General features: G+C 45.7%; 1 protein-coding gene across 2 annotated transcripts in view; it reads right to left on the bottom strand.

Moving 5' to 3' along the window:
- Kit (KIT proto-oncogene, receptor tyrosine kinase) overlaps nucleotides 1-27,268 on the bottom strand; it is a 78,519-nt gene that overhangs the window by 24,321 nt on the left and 26,930 nt on the right. For both annotated transcript variants that reach the window (XM_059276029.1, XM_059276030.1), the window contains exons 2-7: nucleotides 20,778-21,047; nucleotides 18,519-18,800; nucleotides 17,153-17,289; nucleotides 12,690-12,858; nucleotides 7,640-7,829; nucleotides 5,555-5,670 (exon numbers count right to left, since the gene is read on the bottom strand). In XM_059276029.1, the coding sequence (XP_059132012.1) occupies nucleotides 5,555-5,670; nucleotides 7,640-7,829; nucleotides 12,690-12,858; nucleotides 17,153-17,289; nucleotides 18,519-18,800; nucleotides 20,778-21,047 (1,164 nt within the window). The remainder of the gene's footprint in view (nucleotides 1-5,554; nucleotides 5,671-7,639; nucleotides 7,830-12,689; nucleotides 12,859-17,152; nucleotides 17,290-18,518; nucleotides 18,801-20,777; nucleotides 21,048-27,268) is intronic.

Here is a 27,268-nt window from a genome sequence, read left to right as displayed (position 1 = left end):
CCATCTGGGTCGCCCACCTGGCTGGAATCTCAGGGTCCTTTGCCAGTGTGAAAGCAAGAAGTCTTGCCTTCAGGGACAGCTCAGTGTGGGGCTTGGAGTCTGCGCCTGAAGAAGTTCCTCATGGAACAAGATAGCAAGGTTACCAGCATCAGGTGCGTTCCAGTCACCTTGGAAGCCCCACAGCTTCCAAGAAGCAAGTCAACGGTAAGCAAATCCACGAAGGACCACTCTATTTACGGTTTCAGAATCCCAGCTACTAAGACCAGGAGCAAGCCTCCTAGCAGCACTAAAAGGCAAAAGCCTTTTAAAACCCCACAGAGAAATGCATGATGGTTTGTTTGGACACCCACTTGTTTGGAAAATCTTCCACCCCCACCCTTTTTAATAGAAAACAGGGGTGCTGGGCATCCAACTCAAGAGGCAAGCCTTAGGCTTCAATCCCAGTATCCAAAAATCAACCAATAAGGAGCCAGAGGAAGACAGACATAGACTCTAAGTGCTAGGACGTGGGAGGATCTCTCCAGTTATGGAAAGTGTTCTCTTAGCTTTGCTGTTCCTTGAGGATTTTCTTCAAGGGCAGGCTTGCTCCAAGCCCCCAAATGGAGCAGTCCTTGAAGGCAGGCGGCCATTCTTGTTTCCACACTGGTAAAAAAAGACCCTGAGATTCCAGGCAGGTGGACAACCCAGATGGCTGGCAGGCGGTCTGAAGCCATCTCCATGGCTGGCTTGACAGGTCCACCTTCGTTGTTGGCAAATGGGCTTGCAGGCTGTCCACATATAGCTGCTTCCACCTAGCGAGGCTCTAGCCATCTGTAACTGGATTTATCGACTGATAACCCAAAATACAGCCAAAGCAGTCTGGACTTTGCGAAAGTGGTCAAAGGGGAACTTTCTCATCAAGAAGAAGCGTCATTACGGGTGATTTATTACTTTGGCTGATTTTGGTATATAAATGATCATGTGAGCACCAAGCAGGATGTTAATTATTTGATGCAGTGATTTAGAATTAATCCATTAAAGAGCATTTTCTTAAATTGTTTCTGGTGTCCGGTTAGCACCCTTCCATAAATGGAGTGAAGCTGTTGGTGGCACTGAGAGTCAATGTGGTGTGGTCCAGACATCACTGTGGACTCCAGTCGCGGGAGCTTAACACAAGTCTGCTCTACGGAAGCATCCTGAGGAAGGCGAGTCCTTGCCCTCCCCGCTCCCTGTGGACCTCAGCAGCCCTCCCTCATGGCTGAGGTCTGTCACTGAAGGGAATACCCTTAAGACTGGAGAAAGCTACCCAGGACCCTTTTATACAGCCAGGAGCTCCTGATAAGCAATGCAGGCTGCCCACACAGCTGGCCGACAGAATTTTTTCCCAATATCAAAAGGATTCTGGGAAAGAGTAGTGTCTTTGGAATAAAGTTTGGAGTTTTTATAATTATACACTTCTCCTCAATTTTCATTTGCAAGAGAAATACATCACCATTTCTCCCCAAGGGCATCTAACTTTTCAGAACTAAGAATTTGACTTCTACATACACCTTGGGCAAGCAGCCCTCCCAAGAGGAATCAAAGTAATGCAAATTCAATGGGGGGGGAAAAAGTGTGGCTTTGTTTTGTTTTAATGAAAACTCCAAGTCTCCTATATAAGGGATTGGCTCCCTACCCCCCACCACTAACTATACTGAAATCTACATAAGAAAATTTCAGAACAAATGGACTTTTCAAGAATTTAGACCACTGCAAATCAAGGACTTACATTAGCATTTCTTAGCACTGCATCTTGTAAGCAATTACACATCAGTGTCACTAAGTAGCCTGAATTTCTGTGCTAACCCGGTGCATTTATTATCTTGACTTTCATTAATTCTAATTTTTGCAGTACATAATTCCTTTCCCCCTGGAGGCTAAGCTTATTTACAGAATAAACCATGCATAGAATTACCCATAACTGTCATCGTTACCCTAGGATGTCAAAATGGACACAATGATTCCCAGGGTTTCGATTTTTAAAACAGTTTTGTTTGGTTGTTTGTTGGAGACAGGTTAATAAAACACAGCTCAGGCTGGCCTCAACTCACCACATAGCTCTGAATGACCTTGAACTTCTGACCTTCCTGCCTGGGAGTATAAGCACGTACCACCACGCTTAGGCTTGGCTTTATGCAATACTAGGGACTGAAGCATGATAGGGACACATTTTACCAATTGAACGACATCCCCAGCCCTTGATTTTAGCTTTTAAGTCCACTGCCAAAAATCAAAAAAATAAAAGAAAGAAACCTAACCCATAATACTGTCAACTGTAACAGTCCAGAGCAATTGCGACATGCCTCACAAGAGGTGGACAGTTTGAACAAATATGCTCACTGTCAAAGCCATTTGTAAATTCAATGCGCCTTGTGAGTGGAATGAATTGCTTTTGTCAGCTTAGCATTTGCAAGAAACTGACATGAATGAAAAGGCTTCCTGAAGAGTTTAACCTCAGAGGGCAGAGCCCACTGCGTGTCCTCCACACACCCAGAGTCATCGATGAAGCGGGCACTCCATCCACAGCAAGGTGCTTGCTGGAGAGCCCAGCCCTAGACAAGGCCTCCCCTGACAGGGGGAGATCATGTTGGAAGTTGGTGGTGTTCCCCAGCAGATGTGGTTGTAACTGACCCTGCCTGGTGGGGCAGGGCAGCCTCATAAATCAATCGGCGGCCATTCTGCCCCCAGAGAGAAAAGTCAGAAATGTACCGCGGTGGTCAGTACCGCGGTGGTCAGTACTGCGGTAGTCAGTGTCTCATGCCCCAGTGGCAGATGGCACGCTGGGAAAGAGGTCTCTAAATGCCCCCTCTGGCTGAGAGGCCCAGGCAAAAAAAAATGACATGATGAGCTTCTCGATGTGTTCCACAGAGCATGCTTCCCTATGATCTGCTGCCACTGGTCCACAGGGGAAAGGCACAGGAACACATGAGTGACATTCAGAAGGAGCAATCTGGTAAAATGTTTCTTATACCTGTGAAACCTGACAAAGCCTTATGCACTGTCCACTGGTTTCTTTATTTTGCTTTTCTGTTAACTGGCTCTTACTGTAATTTTGGGAATACTGATCTACAATGGATTGGGTGTCTTGGAGCAGGTAGGTGGGAGAGGACTACTACACTCGGAATCAAGTTTTGCATGAACAATTTGCACATTATGCTTGCAAAAATACTGATTTGCCTACTGTCGTCTCTTAAATTAGTTGAATATTAAGGTTTTCAGAAGTAGGTAATTTTGCCCATGTGTAATATATTAAGCTCCCTTGATTAACATCTGAATTAATCTAGAAATATTTGAATTGAGGGCCAATGAGATAGCAAATAATCAAAAACTGTTCTGAGGAACAGAAATATTAATTAACATTTCCTTTGGAAAGGAGAAGCTCTGTGGTCCAGAGTTTGGGATCATTAGCTCCATCCCACAAACCATCCCTCCACGCCCAAGGAGGTACAGCGTTCATCAACATCTAGATTCGGAATGCTGGGAGGGTCAGCCACATAAAAGTACACATCGTAGGCATGTGACCCTTTACCCCCTTGAGACACGGTCTCACTGTCTAAACCAGGCTGGCCCTGAATTCAGAGATCTACCAGCCTCCACCTCCCAGAATGCTGGATCAAAGGCAGGCAACCATGACACCCAGCTCAAATACATCCTGATGCCTGTGGTGGCTCATCTTGGTTGTCCACCTGACTGCCTCAGGAATCAACTAAAACCCAAAGCTGCTGTGCACTCCTGAGAGGGATTTTTCTTGACCAGATTATTTGAAGCAGGAAGATCCACCTTAAATCTGGGTCTTCTTCAGGATTCCAGGAATCCTCCTGGCCCTCAGCGACAGACTGGGACTACTGAGACATTCAGCCTGGTGGACTGAATGAGACCGCCATGGCTGGACTACACTGACAACATTCTGTAAGCCAATCTAATAATTCCGTGTGTGTGTGTGTGTGTGTGTGTGTGTGTGTGTGTGTGTGTGTGTGTGTTGTAGTAGGTCTGTTCCTAGCACCCTGATTGATACAGCATCTTCACCAGGAAGCACAATTCTAGAAATGCTGATATAGCCGAGCAACTCTAGACAGCAACAAAAAAGCAGTCCAGAGAAGACCTTTACTAGTCATTTCTTCTTCATAACAAATGGCTCTGACCCCACCCAACCCGCTGTCATAGCAAGGCAGGGACAAATATATGTGAGATATATAGACGTGAAACCATGGCAGGTAAGCTGCTCCGGGGGCGGGAAGAAGCTCCCCTGGCCGCCCCGCCCCTCTCCCACCCACCTACAACCCCCTTACAGTGCAGCACGCTGCCCAGTTCCTGAGTTGTTTTTGTGGGGAATTATTCTGGTTTGATCTGAAACATCCCCAACAGGCTCATATATCTGAATGGTTGATTCCCCCCTGATGATGCTGTTTTGGGGGAGACTGTGGAACCTTTGGGACAGGAGGTATGGCTGGCAGAGGAGGTCACTGAGGCAGCCTACTGAGGGTTGTAGACTGCTTTTGGCTTCAGTTCTCTTCTTCCTGATTAGTCATAAGGTGAACATGTTAAGTTGCAAGCTCCTACGGCCACAGACCTAACCCCACAGACATGCCCTCCCCGCCAAGATGGGCTACTTTTCCTGCAAGCACAAACCCCAACCCCCTCCCCTGAAGCTACTTGTTCTGCACTCTCTTACAACAAGTAGCTAACATAGGAATGCTCCCCTGTTGCTTCCCCAGACCCCACACACCGAGGATGGATAACTCTAACGTCACTTGTTCACTGGGCCAACTTCTGGAACACTCTAGTAGGTACCATGTTGTTACTCTTCCTTATCAATGCAGGCTGGACCCAGAACAGAGCCAAGGAGAAGCCCTTCACTTGGCAGAAGCAGCAGCAGCAAGGATTGGCTCCTGTCTGCTTGGCCTCCACCTCTGCTTAGGGATTTCTCTAAGAACCACAGTCGTGCAGGACTTTGGTGTTGAGGTTCCCATGACTACAGACAATCACCCCCCCCCCCACCAAACCACTTGCTGTCCGCTCCCTCGGTACTCCTAAAGTACTCAGGAGTAGTAACCCATGGAGCTGGGTCAATATCGCATTGATCTTAGTGGGAGAGCAATCTAAACATAAATGGTATATCACAGCCTGAAGAGCAAAAGCTCTGAGAAGAGAAAACTCCCGTTAGGCAGGGCTTGACAGTATCTCTCCCCCAACCAACGGCAAACCCCAGCTCCCGCTCAACATCTGGCTTTCAACAATCAATAATAATACACTTTCTCTTAACTCGTAATCTCAGCCTCCCCGGCTCCCCTGTTTACTTCAGAGGCTGCCCTCAGAAATTCACACTTCTACAAGGTCATGTGGCCAGTGAAATGTCGAACAGCCAGTCGGTTTCTCTTCCAACCACCAAACCACGAGGTCTTTGTTAAGGTCAAAATTATCATGAAACATTATTTACAGAGTACACAAGAAACGCAGCTCTGCAGCTGTTATATACGCGAGCTGCAGCGTGCAATAACACAAAATAAAAAGATAAGGAGTCCTGCAATTTACTTACTGTGCACATAAACATTAAATGTCACGGAAGCGCTGACATCAGAGTTGGACACCAGGAAGGTGTAGGTGCCTCCTTCTGTGCCTTTTAATCTGGTCAGATGAAGTTCGCTCACATATCTACAAGGGAAGGACAATATATCAACCCCCTGTGGAGAGTCTGTCCTAAAATCCAAGTCTCTGTCACTGTTTCTACTTGGGAAGAAATGCCTATTTGGGGGGAAATATCAATAAATCATTTAATTCAGTGTTAACAAAATACACACACGACACACTATTTGGGACAAAAACCTGCATGTGAAGACACAGAACTAGGCTAGCCGAGCTTTTGGGGTCACTGTCCCAGGCTACCCTCATAACCACTTCCTATTCTGCCCACACTGTAGCAGTACCTTGAGCTCTGTTCTGGGGAACCCTGGCTCTGCACACACCCTCTATTTTCATGTCCACTCTTCGGGCCCTCGGGCTCCACATAATAATGACTCCCCTCCACCCATTGTCAGCTGACCTTGCTTCTGTCAATAATGCTATCTCTTAGTATTCTTTTTACTCCCAGACTTCTTTTCCCAGAGTCCCCTGCAATATTTGTTATTCAAGCATCTGCTCTACTTGGGGACCTGCAGGATGGCTGTGAAGACGGAATATCATGTAACCCTCGAGTTGGTGTGAGCTCTAGATGGATAATCAGCTGGGCAGGCCATGACCAACTTAACACGCTCAGTGGCCTTGGTCATTTTCCTCTCACCACTCACCTCACAGCCTGCTGCTAGAGCAAACTTTCTAATCTCAACCTCCCATGCAGGTGCCTCTGTGTCCCTGTGCCTCGTCTACAGGCCTATTTCCATGTGCCCTCGGACCCATGTTGTGGGTGCAGTTCAGCACACCTCACATCTGTAACCTTCACCCAAAGGTCACCTTGAATGGCCAGGTACAGAAGCTCAGTGCTGAGTTCCCCAAGGTCCTTACTCAGCAGCTTGCCTGTTCCCTCACAGTTTTCTGTCTGCATAAATCCCATGCCACTGAACTCCTGTCTCAGTTCAGCTTCTAGGGAACTGGGCCTATGGTAATTCCTTTTTAAACAAACACACACAAGATCCCAGCCTATGAGTGTCTACCTCGGCCACTCCTCCCCTACCTGGGTACTTCCCAACTCCACCCTCTTCGGCCCAACCCTCAACAATCCAGGCTAGCTCATCAATTCACTTGTGTTCATCCAACTGTCAGCTGCTCCTGAATGGAGTCACAGAAACTCTACCCAGTTCCCAGCCCCCCATTGGTCATCTGATCTCGGTCACATCACTCCACCCTTTTGTGCCTTGGTGTCCTCATGCACAAAAATGGGAGAATTGAGAGTGCTCCAGAGCCAGTGGGGTGAGTGGGTGGGTAAAGATGCTTCCAACCCACGTACCCGAGTTGGATCCCTGAGACGCATGTAAAAGGTGGAAGGAGAGAACTGACTCCCAAAGGTGGTCTCTGACCCTCACACGTACTTTGGGGTGCATTACATTACTGCATCATTACATACCCACACCATAACAAACTAAATTTTAAAAATTTAAAAAAGTGCTACATCTAAGGTTTGTGCTGACATATGTAAGGTATATACGACAAAAACAAGTGTGAGCACGTAATTAGGTATTAATTAGTACTGCTCCTATTGGAACTATGATGTTTTGAGGATCTAATAAGAGATCTGATAGTAAAGAAAAATAATTGATCACCTAGCCCAAAGCTTAATAATTCATAGTTGCCCTCAGAGTTTTAATAAAGTTGTAGCAATACTAATTTTCCTAGCTTCCTAAGGAGAATTATTGTGTCCTGAAGATAGGCCAGTCATTGCTTTGGGTTACCCTTAAAACTAAGAGAAAAGTAACACCCACTTTCCAAATGAGAAACTGAGTCAGCATACATCCGCATGTGTGGCGTGAACATTCTAAACCCACAACAAAATGGAATTCTCAGCTGAGGACGCAGAGGTAGCTCTAGGTATGCTTCTTCATGCGGCATCTTTCTGTGCGTTGCTGGGTCATCAGAACAGGACCTGGGAAGGTGGCTGGGAGAGAGAGAAGGGCACAAGTGCCTTTCTTACCTGATGTTACTTTTGTTATCCGACTTGAGATAATCTTCCCCCTTGTTAGCGGAGGTCGTGTTCATGTATATCCACTGCTGGTGTTCAGGTTTGGGGTAGGCCTCATATTCAACAACCAAATCTACATTTTCTCCCTCATTTACAAACACTGTAGTATTCTTCACGGGGAAGATGTTAATGAATCCTTTATCTGTTGGTAACAGAATAAAACAACAATCAATATTCCGACAAGAACACACAACGTCACCTTAGGATCCCAAAAAACGGTGGCTTCCAGTGTTGACGAGCACCGAGTGAGAAGATTTGTGAGTGAGCCATGTGTTGACCTCCCTTTGCTCGTCACCAATCCTTGGATGAGAAGGGCACACACCAAAGTCCCTGCCTTGTATACTGCAGTTATCACTAGCAATTCCCTAGAAGGGCCTCTCTAACCACTCGCCTCCATGCTTGTGGGGTGCAAGTTTTAGGGTATTTTACTAAAATAGCCCCTATCTAGATCCAGAAGAGTTACAAATCCAGTAAGAAAGTACCACGGAACAAGGCTATTATGAGCTCTAATGTGTGATAAAAATGCTACAGAAAGTATCATTGTGTATCTGAAGAAGAGGAGAGTTGGCCCCTTTCAGATCATGCGCTATCACAACCCGGGCCACCAATCAGACAGCATCTTAACATGAAAACCAGACTTTTACCTCTAACGGGGAGATGGGGTGGATAGTTTTTGGAAGCAACTAAAGGAAAACACAGGAAAGGGCAAATCTGAATTAAGGTAATGGGAAAGAGGACATAAACTAAAACCAGGGAGTGGGGAGAATGTTTAGCTAAACCAGTAATTAAAATGTGGATAGCACTTTCCATTTATTAAAAATAGCTAAACCAATTTAAAATAAACCCAAGAATCTCAAGTGCATTCAAAGAAGCCCGGCGAGCCACACACGACAAACTGGCACACTCCTTCTCAGAACCAGTTAGCAATCGAGATTTTTCTTTTTTTAAATGATCTATTTTAAGTCTAAATCCTATCATTTCCATTTGAGAGCTCTTCTTAAAATGGGTTAGAGATGTACAAAGTGCTATTTGCACAGGTTACAATAACTCTTGAAATGACAGAACATGGGCGAAGTAAATAATGCAGTCTTAGAAATGGTTACATAATAATCCAAGAGCACCTGAAAAAGAGCAATAAACTAATTGCCCGATATTATTTTTATAGCCACCATTTAGGGAATGCTTACTACGCGCCAAGAACTGCCCCAGGCACTTTAGCACACATTTTACTTAATAATTACGACATTTATGCTTACAATCATTCGGGAAACATAGAGCTGTAGCCTCTAATTTATAGATGAACAGCAGGTTATGGGTTTTCTGTGTATGTATGTGTGTCATGTTTGGTGTCTGTGGGGATGGGACATACACATCCAGAGTGTGGAGATAGATACCTGCCAGGCTAGAACAGCACTCCAGGTGCTCACTCATCACGGTCCACCCTACTGCCTTGGGACAGGTTCTCCCACTAAGTCAGAGACTCACCATTTCAGCCAAACTAGCTGGCCGGGAAGCTCTCAGGATTCCCTATCTCTGTACCCCAGTATCGGGGGCTACAGTCATGCTTAGTTTTTTTATGTAGGTACTGAGGATTTGAACTCACCTCCTGAGGTTTGCAGAGCAAGTGTTCTTATCCAGTAAGTCATTCCCCAGCCCCAGGTTAAAGATTTGTGATGACTCCAATTTATAGGTAATACTTGTAATCTCTAATTTATAGATGAAATAGATGATTTATATTTGGATCCAAAGCCATATAGCAAAGTCTAGCTTTGAACACAGGTCTAAGAGAAGCCAAGAATGGCCTCTTTTTTTAGTCTCTATCCATTTTAAGTGAGAGAGAATAAGAACATGAATAAAATTGTATGTATAATGAAAACTCATATACAAAAATAAGCAAAATACTCAAATCTTTAAAAACAGCTACATCAAGTTAAAGTTTAAATTTTATTCTATTTCATTTTCAAATGCTTAAAATTAATTGTAAAATTTCACTATCTTTGTAGTTATCTGCATATACACAAGAGGTTGTCACTGCAGTTTTTAATGCTCTCTGGTTGCCGAAAGGTTCAGGATCAAAAACACAATCTAGTGTCCTCTCACTACTGAATCAATTTAAAAGGGATTGTTTTCAGTGTGGAATGAAAAAATATTCCAAAATAAAAAAACTGGACTTGGAGCTGGTCCTTTCCTAAGGTCAGAATCACAAACAACATCACCCCGCCACTCTTTATGACGAGGGGTTGTTGATTGTTAGATCTTGCTATGTTAAAAGAATAAACGATGTATCACAAGGTCATATATCCAGATACCGCACAATGAAAAAAAATGCCACCGATACCACAAAGCAAATATGGTCCTGGTTTTTCTGTAGTCTACCTTGCTCAATATAGGTTTTATGATTTGACTATAAAGAATATACCCCCAAAAGGCCCATGTATTAAAGGCTTGGTTGCTAGCAAATGGGCTTGTGGGAAGTGATTGGATCATGACGATTCTAAGTTCATCAGTGGGTATCCATTGCTAACTCTACTGATGAATGGAATGGGGGAAGGGGGGCTGGGGCGAGGAGGTTAGCGGGCAATAGGTCAGCAGGGGTATGCCCCTGAAGAGTCTGTCTTGTGTCTGGCCTTTGTTGGCTTGCTCTCTGCTTCCTGACTGCCATAAGGTAAGCATCTCTCTTCGGACACCTGCTCCTATCATGCTGTTCCAGACTTGCCTCAAGTCTCCAGACCTGGAACCTGGAACCACAAGGCACGACTCTTTGCTCCTTGGAACTGTTTGTGTCGGGTGTCTTGTCATAGTAACAAAAGGCTGACTTAACACAACAGGATTATGTTGTGTAGTGGAATAAAGCTTTAAGTTTCTATAATATAAGAATTATTAAGACTCTGCCTTAAGCACCATAACATAAAGAAGGAACTCTAAACAAACTGCTATGTTTAATTTTTTTCCCAAGTACTTCTGCATTAAGAAACTGGTGGTAGCCGGGCGGTGGTGACACATGCCTTTAATCCCAGCACTCGGGAGGCAGAGCCAGGCGGATCTCTGTGAGTTTGAGGCCAGCCTGGGCTACCAAGTGAGTCCCAGGAAAGGCTCAAAGCTACACAGAGAAACCCTGTCTCGAAAAACCAAAAAAAAAAAGAAAGAAAGAAAAACTGGTGGTACATTAACTTTTAATCAGGTTCAAACTCTATGTCTGACATTCCCATAAAAATCTGCCTCTTCTCATCTCCAATGATGTGGGGAGCTGGAGGCTGTTTCTTCTGAGAGGAAATGAAGAGAAAAACTGGGGTAGAAAAAGCGAAGTAGCAGGCCCCTAACCCCAAACTAGGTCAGAATCCATCAGCTTGTGCCACAAAAAAAAACCACCAAAAGGTAACTGGAAAATGGAAGGTATGTTCACTCGCTTCAACCACAGTAAACTTTTTATGATCTATATGCAGCCCTGTGACATCATGTTGTGAGCCTTTGCTGTACACAATTCTAAATATTTTAAAAAAAAAATCAAAGTTAGCAGAGTCCCAAAGTCTTACTCTAACACCCATCCCATGTTGGATCCAAACCCCACTCCTAGCGTCGACAGAATTATCCTCCCATTGTCTTTTCCTGTTCCTGTCCCACCACAAGTCACTCCTTACCCACGACAAAACCAGATTCGGATTTCACAGCCACGGGGCTGGCTTTCCAGTCACACATTTCTAATTCTTGGAAACTGATGAATGGATTTTTGAAATCCGATTACATACAACAATATGTTCAAAACATCCTTACTAATAGCTTTCTGGAGCTGAAGAGGATATATCAACATGCTCCCTAATCAACTTAGCAAATTAGTGCTTATGGAGTTTAATATTTTAAAAGCATAGCCCTCTATTCAAATTAATAAATGGCTCACGATCACATTTGGGGACAGAGGAGTACACTTTCTGTGTGAGGACTCTATAATTATAAGCGAAGTGTCTTCTCTGTTGAGAGACTTTCCATTAGAACTTGGGCAGAAACACCACATTTTTTTATGACGTTACTAAAGGAGTTTTAAAAAAAATCACAGAGCTCTGTTCCATAAATTACTGAAATCTGGGGGGCGGGGGAGATGAAAACAAACAATGTGTTGCTTTATTATTCCTTACAAAGAGGAGTTTCACCGCACTACATGTGTGTTATCCAAAGCAAGCAGCAGGAAAATGGTTGCATTAAAAAGGCATGAAGAGATATATAACTTTATATATTAATTACAATAAAGACGCAAAGTTTTTAAATACACACACACAAGAACAAAAAAAAAAAAACCCACAAAACCAAAAACCTATGAATAAAATAATTTTGGGATAATTATTATTAGTCTGAGTAAAATGAAAACAACAAAGAACCCACTATGTGCTGCTTGGGAAATCAACACTTGTGGAATTCCCAGCATTAGGAAGAGCAGAGCAGACGTGGAGGACCTGGGGGCAGAGAACGCACCCACAGGACCCTGCTCTCACAGAGGCTCTCCAGGACCAGCGCTGCCTCCAGAAGGCCTGAGTGATGACGCTACAGAGCAGCGAGGAGCAAAAGGGTTGGAGAAGCCCAATTCAGCACAAACCACAAAGGGACCGAAGGCCATGACCAACACAAGTCACCAGAAAGACAGAGAAATACTCCAGGCATCTCAGATGCCTGACAAAGAGCATCTACGGTCATTTCCAAGCTCCGATCTCTCAGCTGAGGGCTGAAAGGTGAGGAGGGGGAGGGGAAGGTGGGAGGGCAAAGTGACAGGTCTGCACTTGAGTGACAGTTCTCCACTGTCCTCTGGGGTAAACTGGTAGGCTCTGGTTTGGTGTTCTTCTGGCAAGAAGCTCCAGGAAGAATAATCATTCATTCCTTCATTCATTCATTCATTCGCTGATAATACATTCTACGAATCGGTTCTTAGAATCCCATTTGCATGAAAAGGAGACTATCTAGTAATTTCTCCTTTCACTATTGCCGGTAATTTATACATTCCCATAGAGATATTTACCTACTACTTTCAAGGTTGTTGTGACATTTGCTGATCCAAAAGTATTATTGGCATAACACATGAACACTCCAGAATCATTAACTGTTACGGAGCTGATAGTCAGCATCTCCTGGCGTTCGTAATCGAAGTCCCCCTGGTGCCAGCTACCGCGCTTCACCTGGGCTTTGGTCTGCGGTTTTGAGAAAGGAAGGGGAAAAAAAAAAACATCAAAGATTACCATATAATTTATATTCAGGATCTTTCCTAAATTAAAAATAGCAGCAATTAACTTCTCCATATTAGCATTCATTATACACTACTAGGAGGAATAATAAGGCGTCGTGACAAGGCTGTCACTAGACCCCTTCATATCACAGGATTATATTGAAAGATAGTCATTATGAATGATTGGAGGAAAAATGAGGAAATTCATTCCAAGTTCTCCGCAGTATTAGGTTTTAGGAGTCACCATGGAAGAAATATTACAGAATACTGACATTTCATAATGAGTCAGCACACTTATGTCATATGAAAATTTCCTACACTACCCCCCTTTGAGACAGGATCTCCATGTAGCCCAGGAGAGCTTCTAATAGCCAAGGATGACCTTGAACTTCTAAGCCACATGCCTCTCTCTGTCTGAGTGCTGGGATCACAGGCCCAGGCCACCCTCAAGCGCAGTTTGCGCTGTGCTGTGGATTGAACCCAGGGTTTCACGCATGCTAGGCAAGCAGGCTCAGCTGAGTTCTAGCTACCGTCCCTCCTGTTACCTTTTTTATGTGTGCATCTAGTGACTGAAAGAAAACATATAATCTCCTTCTGAACATTTAGTATCTTCAAAAGTGAAATGAGAATTGGAATCAAGACAGCTGACTGAGAGGTTCACCACCACAGTCATCAGCCCAGTCACATTTTCTTAACTACTGAAGGGATAAGGCACGTGACATGTACAAGACCACATCACAAAGCAGCGATGGAGCAGGCCGACCGGAGAGGACCATGGCTCTTGCCCTTGTGACCACACTCTGGTGATCTGTCTGCAGACCACTCATGGGGAGATGCTTGCAGAGGAAGTCTCATGGGAAAACTTTAATATAGGCAACGCTACTCCAAATTTGCTGCAGTGTGCACACATTCCCGTTACAAAGAGGGAAAAAAACATCCACCAAAGAAAACAAGCAAGCAGGAGGTGATACCGGCAACCACCAAGGGCAGGGCGAGGGCGCTGGCCGGCTACACGGCCCCAGCAGGGCGAGCCCAGCACTGGTGCTGGTACCGGGGAATGACGCTGGAAGGGAGCTGGGCAGGACACTCGGGTCCTCAGATCAGCTGTGTCTAAGAGACAACAGGACAAAAGTTCCAGGATGTGACCGCCGTCGTCACCCCTGAAACAACATGAGCATCCATCGGGTCAATATCACAATAAAGATTATGACTAGGGAATGGGAGAAATGCTTCTTTTACTTAGAAAGCCCAGAAGGGGACAAGGTAGCTCACATCTGTAGTGCCAGCACTTGGGAGCTGAGACAGGCCGAGGGCTACAGGTTCAAGGCCAGCTTGGGCTACAATAGTGAGGAGCTATCACCAAGCATCAGTCTTAAAACTGCCACCAAGTGAAAGAGCATGCATGCAGGGAAAAGACAAGCGAAACGACCATGGAAAGCATGTGAGCCACCCGCATCAATAAGGACTAGCCACTCGTGGCCACGGAGCATTTCAAATGTGGCAGTTGTTGAGTCCACATAAAATACATCCTAGATTCTGGTTACTCAGAATTATCTAAGATGCAGAATACATCATTAACAACTTTTATGTTAATTTTAGTAAGAAATGATAGTATTTCATATTACTGGGTCAAATACGACGTTAAAAACCCCTTATTTTTGGAATGTGCCTACCAGAAGTTTTAAATGGCCTGTGATGGTCACATTATATTTCTATCCTATCTACAACATTGCTAACTACAAACACAGACAATGCCTTTCTTCTCTTTCTTTTTTTTTTTTCCTCGTATAATTTAGTTTAAGAATTTGTCTTCAGGGCTGGTGACTGCAGGCCTTACAGAGGCAAAGCAGGTGCTCTGTTACAGAGCTAACACCAGCCCACCATGTTTGGAATCCTGTTCCATTAAAACGAGCATACAGAAAAGTTGATGGCCCAAGGTCTAACAAAAGGAAGAGAATCTCTGTGGCCATTAACTGGCTGTGAGCTCTTGATCAAGTCAAAGACACAGCTGGCCTTGGCCTCTGTTTCTAAAAGGTGTGAGCTAACAAGAGGGCTTTGAAGACCTTCCCCATATGGATGCTACAGATCCCAAACAATCCCTTCTAGATGTTTCTAAGTGGTAAAAATCTGTCATTTCCCTGTACAGGAACACTATCAAAACAAAACTCTTTCTGACTTCTCTCCAAAGCCACGATAACAACAAACAGATGGAACACCACTTCCTACTAGGGCCAGAGAGTCCCCAAAAGGGTGCTCAGCACAAACTCTGAGATGGTCAGGGCAGAACAAAACAGCTTGGTCAAAAATGATGTTCTAACAATGCCCTAAGTCAAAGATCATAATTAGCATCCCACCAAGCTCAGAAGTGAAAGTGAATAGAAATGTTAGCGTTTGGAAACACTGGGAGAGCCAGCCAAGATGAAAACCATTATAGAAAGCCCAAGACTTAGGCGTGAACAAATAATCACAACCATTCTGAAGATCTCATTGGATCTAATTTCTCATGAGTGAAACTTCCTCTAAATGGTCAGGATCAAACATTATAGATTTTTTTTTTTTAAATAATCTGATAGTGCTAACAGCATTCCAAATTATGCCAAAGGATCAATAAAAGATTCATGGTGAACCCTGGCGGAGGGCCAAGAGTCCCATCTGCAAGTCACACATTGCATGCTGTCTGCACATGATTTAGTTTTCTTTAACCCTTGGAGGCACACACTGGGATCTCCCCAAAGAGTTCCTAACACTAAAGACTTAGCTACCATCGCCAGTGGGTTAATTGGGAATGGCATGCAGGGCTCCTGGGAACCCCGGCTCAGAACAAAACCACCTGGGGCAATTGAATTTCTCATCTTAAAAGGGGTAATTTTCAAGTATACACAGGCTCAAATACACACACACAGTCTAAATGGTTCTCTCATCTGAAATCAAGGATTATAGAAAGCCAATTAATATGGGATTGTGCTCTGTAAGGTTAGCCCAAAATCCATACAGAAGCTATTATTTTTATTACATTAGATGGTCTAAAAACTAAAACTTGTATCTCTGAGACATTGGTTTAAAAGAATGAGCCTCCAGTACAATCCATTCTCCAGACCAGTGGCAGGCTTCATAGACAAAGCAAGATATCATCCATCAAGGTCTGCACAAACACCATCATTATGTGGATCACCATGGTTATGCGTTTAGTACAAGGCTCTTTATGCAGGCATGAAATTGCCAATGTTGAACATTGGCCAAGAGGAGGAGGAAGAGGAGGAATAAAATGTTTTTCTTTCACCTCACATTCCCATATGTGAAGTGAAGAAGAGCTGCTGATGGCTAGGTAATCATTTCACTAAAATTACTTAAAAATACAAAAGGAACTCAGTCAATGGGAATTTTAATGCAAAATATTAGGAAAATTAAGCATTTAAAACCCTTGTTATTGAGACAAAAAAAATAAAACAAAATAAAGTAGCCACATAAAACTGTCTAAAATTGGTTAGACAGTGCCCTTGCTTAGCATAACACCTTTGGGTTCAAGCCTTAGCACGGGAAGAAAAGAGATTGGGGGGTGGGGGGTGGAGTACCTGGTTAAAATTTATTTAAGATATGCCCCACACAGCATCTGATATATAGTGGGCATTCAATATATATTTGTCAATGAATGAGAACACAATCATGTCTAAATGTTTCACATTAAAGATAACCAGTACATTAATAGCAAGTAAAACAAACAGAAAACCATTACCAACTTGTTCTCTGGTAACCGGCCTCAAAGGAGGAAATCTGAGCTGCACAAAAAGAGAACCCCATCCCCAGTCATTCTTTTGGGGATCAGAAGAGTTTTGTGGGCCACACATGACACTATTTATTCTTCGCAAGAAGAGGGGAGAAGGTTGCTGACCACCCTTGCTATCATCTGGCCTTACGCAGACAATATTCACCTGAAGGTTATACAGTTATTCCTTTGTTTTGTTGTTTTTTAAATCTCCTTACTAAGGTCATTTAAAAAAAAAAAAGTGCTAAGTAATAACCCGAGGCTAGTGCCCACTCTTTTCTCAAAATACAGTGAGGATGTGGCCGTTATTTGCCACTAATAATAAATGCCTATGTTGTAATATATATATGGGCAAATAGCATGGGACACACTCTAGCCAGCTGCTAACAGCCATGTCTACCAGCAGAGTCATCCACAGGCCAGTTTTGTAGAGCACCTGTACAATCTCCCACACGGGGACAGCCACAAACCATGAGGAGTGAACAGAGCTCCTTACCTGAGTGTTCCCCTTCATCCACATTGAGCCCACGGAACTAGACACATCTTTGATGGTGCATGTCACTGTAAATTTGTCCCCTTCCCTAAGGAGATGACTTGTTTCGGACACAGACACAGCTGGAATAGCTTTGATGGCTAGAATGAAAAGAAATATGTACCTGGAGTCAGTTGATCCGTTACAGCATGAATTTTAACTTCTTTTGGTTTAACAAGTGTGTGTGTGTGTGTGTGACGGTGTGTGTGTGTAAATGTATGCCATGTGTGGGTGTCTGAGAAAGCCAAAAGGAGGGTATAGAATACCCTGGAGCTGGAGTGATAGACAGATGTAAGCCACTCAAGGTCAGTGTTGGGATTTGAACTGATCTTTTGGAAGAGCAGCAAGCCCTTTAATTTCTGCGTCACCTCTCTAGGCCCAAACTTGCTTTTTCTTGACTGTGCATAGCTCGCATTATATCATTAAATAACATACAAAACACAATACATACTAACCTATCTGTATTGCTTACATATCTAAGTATACCATCAATTAAGCCATTCATCTCACAAGTATATTCATCCACGCTGAGTGAAAAAAGATAGGAGTGTTCACTAGGGGATCATAAATACTTGTGGCTTTTCCAATCTGGTGGAAGACGTTAACACAGTGAAGCATATTGAATCCTTTACCTGGAACACACTTGATGATTTCTTGAGGACCTAGCCTACAACTACAAATATTCTCCTAGCCAATGAGTCTCTTTCCCATATATTATACAATCACATCTTTCTTATTTCTGAAAACTCCGGGTTTTAAAATAATGAAAATTCCCTTCATTTTAATGAATACAGTTTTTCAAAAGCAGATTAAAAATGCTCATCAGTTGAATCCCAAAGTGAGGCTGAATTAGATAATCTCAAATACAAGGCCTAGTTTATCTTCCGGCTACTGAGAGGTTCATGTGACGCCACACTAAAGTTCCATGGGTTGTGGGCACTTTCTTTCCCAGAGCTTGAATGGCTTGGGAATGCATTAGAATCAATCAGCTAAAGGAAAAAAAAAATCAGTCACTTGTCCACAGCAAATTAAAAAATAAACCCCTTGCAGACTAATCGCAAATTGAATCTTCCCATTCAGTCCGACACTTATGGCAAGGATGTCGCTTTGGGACGCCCTAAACCAGCAAGTTTAGTGACCATCTTAGCCAGCAACAGCCATGGACCTGTCACTTCGGGGGGAACCCACCAATGTCCGTCATGACTTTGGAAACTGGTAGTCTTACTAGTCGCTTGTGTCCTGATGCGGCGATAGGCTAAGGGGGAGGAGAGAGGTTGGCCCCATGAACAGGGTTCTCCATCTCCCACAAGATGTAAGCAAGGCGCCATACCTGCCCTCACTTTCAGGATGAATCTGTCTGACATCACCCATCGGCCTTCTCTCTGGGCAGCACAGCGGAGGCAGAGGCGGTGGTAGGCCCGCTTCACGTTTTTGATGGTGATGCCAGCCTTGGGGTTGGGGGCGAATGTCAGGTCCTTGGGGAGAGGTTTCCCGTCACACTCCCTGAGGGAATAGTTGGACACCTGCGGGTCTGTCAGAGGGCAGCGGACCAGCGCGTCATTGTCTTCTTTACCGTACAAGGGCGGGTCGACCAGGAAAAGAACGGCAGGATCTATGAAGCAGCAGAACAGAAAGTCAGCGCATGGCATGGCTGCACGTGGACACGTCTGTTCGTTAAGACAGGGTCTTACTATGCTGGCCTGGAACTTGTATGTAGACCAGGGTGGCTTCGAAATCACAGAGATCTACCTGACTCAGCTGGGATTGAAGGCATGAGCCACCACGGGAAAACATTTTTTAAAAGATTTTTAAAGCACTGCAAGCTTATGTTAACACAATGGCTTTCAATTTTTTTTTAAACTTTAATTTACGTGTAGGAGTATGTGGTAGCTTGTCTGTATGTGGACCATGTGCACACAGACTGAAGACTGGAAGGGGGTATCAGATCTCCCAGAGCTGTCAGTGGTGAGAGTTCCCCAGTGTGGGTGCTGGGACCCAAACTGCGTGCCCCGTAAAAACCAGCGTGTGCTCCTAAAGACGGAGCTTCCTCTCCGGCCTCCAACACACTGGCCTTTGCTGTGGGTACTATGGATCAAAAGCAGGTCCTCAAGCTTAGGTGGCAAGCACTCATTTGACAAGCAAGCTATCATCATCCCAGCCAGCCCCCTCAACTACTGTTGAAAAATTATCCTGTCCACCTGGAAATCAAATGTTGCAAACACACAGACAGAATCTGTTGCCACTGAAATATATTTGTTTAATCATTTAATTAAGGGGGGTAAAAAAAAAAAAAAAAAAAAATCAAACCATCGTGACCGAACTATGATCAGAAGCCACAGGTGGTTTTCTGCCTACACTTTCTCTGTCACCAGGGTGTATGTAGGGCCTCCAACAAGGTGCCATTTTTCTTTCCTCACGCTGGCATAGACTAGTTAAGGGTCTAAACGTGAAGGGAGGGTGTGAGTGTCTGTGCAGCCCATCATTAAGCCTAATGGTGCTCTCATTACCACCTGGAAATGACAGGACACCTTCTCCAGTGTCACCAGCAGCTCGGGGGTGGGCTTAACAACTCCGGAGCCGAACCCAGAAGCTCAACTGTGGCTTCTCGGTGGAGCATGTCTCCTCAGCTGCCCACTTAGGGAAGGACCAGTGATAAAGCAGGCCGAGGCACAGTCAATTTCATGGCAATCTTCCGAGGCAGCTTTATTAACCCCTGTTGGAGCGTGCAAAGATCTGTATAATTGTGTCTCCCTAACAATTCCCTAAGGGAGGCGGCTCATCTTATCTAAAGACCACAGTGAGAAATGGGGGCGGCGCTCACTAGGCAGCACATCTCCCAGGCACAGGAAACACATCTGCTCTCTGCTCCCAGAACCGAGAGCATGTTATAAATGGCGGGCCCAGTCCCAATCCAACCGGTGCTGGAACCAGGACTCCCATTTCCTGCCTTCTCATGTCTCCCTTAAACTGTCATTAGCTTTGTTTTTACATCACCCGAAGGAGATGGCCCTGCCAGGGGTTCTTGACATCCCGGCAAAAGCACACACACAAACTGCTGAACCGGTCTAGAAAATGAGGTAGAGCACCATAACTGTCACGTCTCTTTGTCTTCTGTTTCTGAGAGGTTGTAATGTTGGGAAGAACCGACCCCAGAAGAACTTAACGGCTGATAAGGGACGCTTAGCTGTCTGAGTTGGTTTTCTGGGGTTTACTCCCTGAAGAGTGGGCCAAGTCTTTTGAAGTGCTAGTCTGTCTAGGCCTTTGGAGGCCTTTGGTTCCCTGAAGTGTTTTTACTAAAGCGGGAATATTTAGTATCTCAAGGCATTAAAATGCAGTTTTCCCAAAGGGCCTAATTTATTCTTAGGGTTGACTCCAAGCACCAGGACAAATGGGCTAACCAGATTGTAATCCAGTTATGGCCTTGCAGACCCCCAGCTGGGGTCACACTCAAAGCCACTGTGAATCTAAAGATGGGGGAAGCCAGCAAAGGAAAACATTTATGTTGAGCCTTCTAGAACCTGTCACCTTAGAGTAGGAACAGAGTACCGGACACTCTACGACACAGCGGCCCAGGAAGCCCAGCACTTACCTCTAACAAACACGTAAACAGAGCTTCGGAGTCCAGCGCTGTTGATACACGTGTATTTGCCCGTGTGAGTGGCCTCGGCTTTTTCCTGAACCCATTCATGGTGCTGACTCTCACTCATTTGTTTGATGGTCTCGAAAGTCCATTTGACGAAGGCGGGATCAACACACATCAGCCTGATTGTGTCGCCAGCTTCGACGATTAACTCTGGTTGTGCTGGCTGGATGGATGGTGGAGACGGCTCCCCTGGACTCACAGATGGCTGGGAAGTCCCTGCCAAGAAAAACAAGGACTGTGTTGAGTGTGAGCTGTCTTGGCGAGATAAAGCAGTTCTTCTAATATTGAGTTCCATCTTCTGTGTACGCTACAATAAAAATAGCCCTGCTATTTGTGGCTGAAAAGGGAATTCTGTCTAAAGTTTAAATTCATCTATAAAGCTATTTTCTGCAGCCTTCAATTAGTCCTGCGGGTCATATCTGGTGTACAAGCTGCCGAGCTGGACGTGCTTTCTTTGGGTCAATCACGCACGGGGCTCACACGGCTGACGGTCTGTCCTCATGGCGCTGCTACGCTAACGCTCACCTTAGAAAACACAGCAACCTCTCACACAGTGGGAACCAGAAACAAAAATGATCCGCCGCCCACCTCCTGGGTGGCATGGGCATGACTTCGTCCTCAGTGGTGTAACCGCTGGTGCGTGGCCCTCACTCAAGGAGATGAGCCACGAGCGAGTGCTGTTCACGCAGGCAGTCCTCATTAAAGTCAGTGGGTCACCAAAGACAACACTAGGAAGACTTTGTGTAAGTAAGAGGGGGGGCTAGGGAAGAGGAGGTGAAAAGGATGGGAGAGGGGAGACGGGGAAGCAGCAGGCGGGTATGATAAATACACACACACACACATGTATGTGTGTGCATATGTATCAGTGAAAAAGTACATTAGAAATAAGAGCGTACATGACAGGAAGACATCCTTCTGCTTTTCAAGCTTTGGAATTCACCTATTTTCATACAACACTCCTTACGTGACAATGCTCACAGAAGTAAATATCCACATGTCTCCAAATGTCAAGGTAAAAAATGACGGCCGCACCTTGAGGATTAGACCCTGAGACAGTTTACCTCACATGTTGGCTTCCAATCTGATCAACCGAATGCCCAGGAAGGCCACCTCGGTGCGGCACACGATTTTGACACACATTTCAGAGTTAAGGAAAAAACTCTCCGCTCCAGAAGCCAGGGTGAGAAGTACCGTCAGGCGACCCTGGCCATCGGAACTGAAAGTGGCGGGGTAGAACCAAACCCTAAAAGTTGCCCTCTGACCTCTGAAGGTACATGCATGTACACATACATACATACATACACACACACACACACACACACACACACACACACACAGCACACACGTGCACACGCAGTAACAATGAATAAAAATGTTTTAAAAGGACTCTGCTCAAGCCCAGACTAAGTGAAATACAGCTGTAAGTTCAGACTGAAGAAAAGGAGGTGGACTGGACCTTGACCCCATCAGGTGAGGTGGAGGACGAGACTGCAGGGGACTAGGCTGCAGGGGAAAAGCCACCAGGAAGCCAATGTATGGGGCACCTGGCTGGAAAACAGTCCTTGATAGGGAAGGCTGAAGAGCTTGGAAGACCCACACCTGGGCATAAGCCTGGTCCAGCCTGCAGGACGATCGCTCACTGGACAGGAATGACTTCAGGATGGAACCCCGAACAGCAAGGGTTCTACCAGGCAAAAACAGGGGGGAGGTCATGAAAAGGTTGGTTTTGTTGTCACTGTTTTTAAATCACCAAGGATCGGGAGAGATAGAAGGAGGAAGGAAGGAGGGGGGAGGAGGGAGGGAAGGAAGGAGGTGGGGAAGAGAAGCAAAGAAGAGAAGAGAGGCCAAGGCAAGATTGTGCTTTAGAAAGTGCCAGGAAAAAAAAAAGGTGGGGTTGAGGCAGATACCACATGGTGAGACCACAGACAAGAGACTCATCCTCTAAGACAGTTACAAAGGGACTCCTGGGAGCTGGCCAGGCACACACCTTTCATCCCAGCACTTGGGAGGCAGGGGCAGGCGGATGTCTGTAAATTTGCAGCGGCCTGCCTGGTCTACATAGAACAACAGAACAACAAAGATAAATACCACACACACACACACACACACACACACACACACACACACACACACACACACACACCCTGAGACTCCTGGAATTCAAGGGCACAATTTCAGTGGAGTGGGAATTTCTGCCTGTTCTGGGGCAGGCAGCTTCAAGTGTGGAGCTCTCCTTATGGCAGGAGATGGGAGGAAAAAAAATAAATGAACAGGCAAAGAAGTCTGTAAAGTAAGGAATGCAGGGGGGGCTACGCACATGTGCACACAGAAGGCGGAGGGCCGGGAGAATGGGACAGAAGGAAGGAAGGCACTGTAGAGAAAAGGCTCAAATTGTACTCTACGGGCTTATGAATGCATGACCAGCTTCAATCCCTGTCTAAATCCGGGCCAGCGGTTCACCTGGAAGAGCAACTGTGGGTCCTGTTGTGTCAAGCCCGGGTCACCCCAGAGCAAAAGACTCTGCCCAGAACAACAATGACAGGGATTACAGCCATCAAATGTCACTAAGCAACCAGAGAGCTGTTCTAGGGTGACAAAGCCTACCTGGGCCACCAGGCTTCACACCTCAATGGGGCGCAGCCTGCTTAAGGACACAGGGCAGTGGGGACGGTTTTCAGAGGCCTGGGGAGCGTTCAAAAAGAAAAGTGGAGGTAGCCACAAACTATTGGTTTACGTTACTTATATCCCAATTTATGTAGCCTCTGGAGGGAGGGAGGGAGGGAAGGAGGGAGGGAGGGAGGGAGGGAGGGAGGGAGGGAGGGAAGGAGGGAGGGAGGGAAGGAGGGAGGGAAGGAGGGAGGGAGGGAAGGAGGGAGGGAGGGAAGGAGGGAGGGAGGGAGGGAAGGAGGGAGGGAGGGAGGGAGGGAGGGAGGGAGGGAGGAACTAGTTCTAGTGAATGGAATATGCATGCTTCAGACGCTGACACCAAATTTAATCCAGAAATTTAGCTGATGCCTTACATCCTTTTGTGAAATTTAAAAATCATTGCCACTAGAAGTATTCGGGTTTTATTTCCCAAAATGACTTGTGTAAGTTCAACCTGCATAAACAATATAAAATAAAAATAGTTTTATTAGGGGACAAGCGAAGGTAATATTTATGGCCTTGTTTCCAAACTATCTTCCATGTTGTTATCATGGCCTCTCCAAAAATAATAATAGTAGTAACAGAGATTCAGGTTTAGAGAAATAGAGATTCACATTAAAGCAGCGTCCCTCGGAAAGGTACCCCAGGGTTATAGGGATGCTCAGAGTTAAGAGGGCTTGGAGAACAAGCCAGAGAGCCCGAGTTTGGGTCCTCAGCACAACATAAAAAGCCTCCAGCCAGGCTGGCAGAGAGATCCCACCCAGGAGCTCACTCTTCGGCTGGCCTAGCCCAGGCAGCCAGCCGGCTCCAGGTCAGTGAGAGACCCGGTCTCAGGGGAGTGGATGGCAAACAGCAAAGGCAACACCTAAGGTCCTCCTCTGACCTCTGTGCACAGGGGTGTGTGCCCATTTACACACACACACACACACACACACACACACACACACACACACAATTTCAACTGAACTGTGAATCCACTCTGAAATACACATTTTCAAATGTATACCTGATATTCAGCAAGCCTCCAGCAACTTGTCGACTCGGCCATCTTTTGTCTACACTGGGATTTTTTTGTATCACCAAACGTGATACTTCCTTAATTTTATGTGGCTGTGAATAGGAGTAAGAGTTATGTTCTTGTCCCGGAACATGTTAATGAACCAAAAGAAAATGACCTACGATGATAAAACTCACCACCCCAGGGGCCGACGGGGTGGGGGGTGGGGGGTGGGGGTTGTACATAAACAGACAGCTGTGAAAGACACCAGTGCGAAAGGAAGGTCAGCACCTCCTCTGCTCACAGCCTCTTCAAGTGCTTCCGGTGTCTTCCCTGTTACCTGTGTCAAATCTGTCCAAAATCAAGGCAGCAGCTGAAGGCAGGGGCTCAAACATACCCCACAGCAACATCCCTATCACTATTATTCAGCAGAGCCAAAAGGCAAAAAAGACCACAACTGTCTACCAACAGGTAAAATGTCGGGTGTTGGCGCAACGAAATATTAGTAAGCTGTAAAAAAGAATACAGTTCTGCCACACGCTACAACACGGGAGAGGACACAAATGGATGCCCGACCTCCCTTACGTGACCTACACGGAGCAAGGCAGTTCAGAGACAGACCATAGCATGGGGTTGGGGGGGGACGGGAAGGGGGGATGAAGAGACCATTTAACAGACGGCAGCTCTGTCCGGAGGTTGAAGAGGCTCTGGAAATGAGACGGAATGGTGACTCTCCCACACCGTGTACTCGCTCTCATCATCGCTGAACTAGATAAAGTAGCACACTCTACGTCATAAATAGTGTATCCTTGCTCTTTTAAAACCCTAACATCAAGCCGGGCGGTGGTGGCACACACCTTTAATCCCAGCACTTGGGAGGCAGAGGCAGGCAGGTCTCTGAATTCGAGGCCAGCCTGGTCTACAGTCAGTTTCAGGACAGCCAGGGCTACACAGGGAAATCTTGTCTTGAAAAACAAACAAAAACATAAAATTAAAATAAAAAACAAAACAAGCAAAAACCCTCGACAAGCACCACCTAAGCCTTCTCCGGAGGCCCTGCCTCTTTCCTCCATGGCATTGCCACCTCTGGTGGAGCCTGATGAGGCCCCCAGTGTGGCTTCCATTGTGTCATTAAAAACAAAAGCAAAAAACATTGCCCATCGCCTGCTGTTCTGCCCAGATATGTCCACACTGCACCTTCCAGGAAGCAGCCAGTGTTGATCACAGTTCTTTTAACTCTGAGCTGAGGACCCTGTAACAGGCGTTTGTGCCCTAAGGTAGCCAACTGCTACTCACACCGCCCGAGTCACTTGCTCTTTATCCCCAAACTCCTTAGGATGTGTATTGATAGTGTATCAATGACGTGTACGAAGTACGTGCTGTGAAAACACACACACACACACACACACACACACACACACAAATGTGGGCATGCATGTAAGGGGGAAACAGCTGAAGGCTTGTGATTAGTAGAAACTGTAAGAGGCGCCTCTATTAGCTGATCTACTGTTGGATTTAATGTGGGTGAAACGTTTAGATTAGATTACGATTAGAGAGGCCTCCAACTTGCAGCCTGCATTCAGTGCGTCTGCAGAGGACTTGGGGGAATGAAGTTAAAATCCAGAGCCTGGTGTATGTACCGTGAGGAGGATGGCTACTCAGAACGCTCCTGAGGACTCCTCTGGAACTCGAAAGCAACCCAAATCTCAAAGAAAAGAATTTGTTCCTCTATTGCGTCCTCTATTGAAGATACAGTATGTCGGACACCAACTGCTGGTCCCTGGCCCGGCCCCTACAGTAGTGATTGGCTCCTATTAGCCTTGACTTCCAGGGCCTTATTCGTGGACAAAGGACCATCCCTGCAAAGCCTGGATTTCTAGCTGGGGTTAAAAGTGGGGAAGTCATTTCAAAGCCTTTCCACCTTTGGAGGTGAATATAGGGAACCAGGTAAAACGATGGTTTGGAAGGAAACCCACGCAGAGGGGCCTAGTCTGGTTTTGGGGAAGTAGGCCAAGAGAAGACAGAGCCTCTAGCTTGTAGTTCAACTGCCCCTCAGTTTCTGTACTGTTTGGTTACAAATTTATAATAAAAAGAAACACTAATGATGTGTGTGTGTGTCATATTGTTTCTGACATACTTTTACGGCCCCATAGGAATATCATGATAAGAACCAAGATGGAAGGATCCTAGTAATTGCCCATAACACCCTGGAGACCTTACAAAGTCCATACTGGGAATAGAACAAAGCTGGGGGCAGTGAGGAAGGGCTCAGTGAATGTCACCCAGGCCCTCAAACCACTCCCAGGGGTAGGGGGACTCTGGTTCACCCACACACTCAGGGAACCCAGGCCACACAGGGCCTAGACTCTGCATGCTGCTATGCAGAGGCCAACTCCTTCGGCACAGATCTGCCGCATAACTAAAACTCGGTGCCGATAGGGACCCCAGAGGCTTGTGCGGAGCCAGACAGTATGAATGAAATCAAGACAGTAGGGGAGGTTGAGTGAGCTACATGTCACACACTAAACGAAGACTATTACGGTGCCCCAGATAGACCAAGAAAGGCTCCAGGGGGAGGGGCCATGACACCTGAGTCCGGGGAATCGGCACATGTGTGTGAGGAAAAGAGTAAATTCTCAAAGTAGATGACATCAGGGACTCAGGGTCAGCTACTCCTACGAGGGCCTGAACGGGCAGCATCCCTCAGCAGGGAGCCCTCAGCCTCTCAGATCTGCCTCTGCAGCCTCAAGTTTCTTAGAGATCGGGACAAGAACGTGCTCAATAAAAGCGAGGG

The sequence above is a fragment of the Peromyscus eremicus genome, chromosome 10 (genome assembly GCF_949786415.1).
Source record: "Peromyscus eremicus chromosome 10, PerEre_H2_v1, whole genome shotgun sequence".
In the NCBI taxonomy this organism is placed as follows: Eukaryota; Metazoa; Chordata; class Mammalia; order Rodentia; family Cricetidae; genus Peromyscus; species Peromyscus eremicus.
The sequence above is the reverse complement of the archived record's forward strand: the minus strand, read 5'-3'. Positions and strand labels throughout refer to the sequence as shown.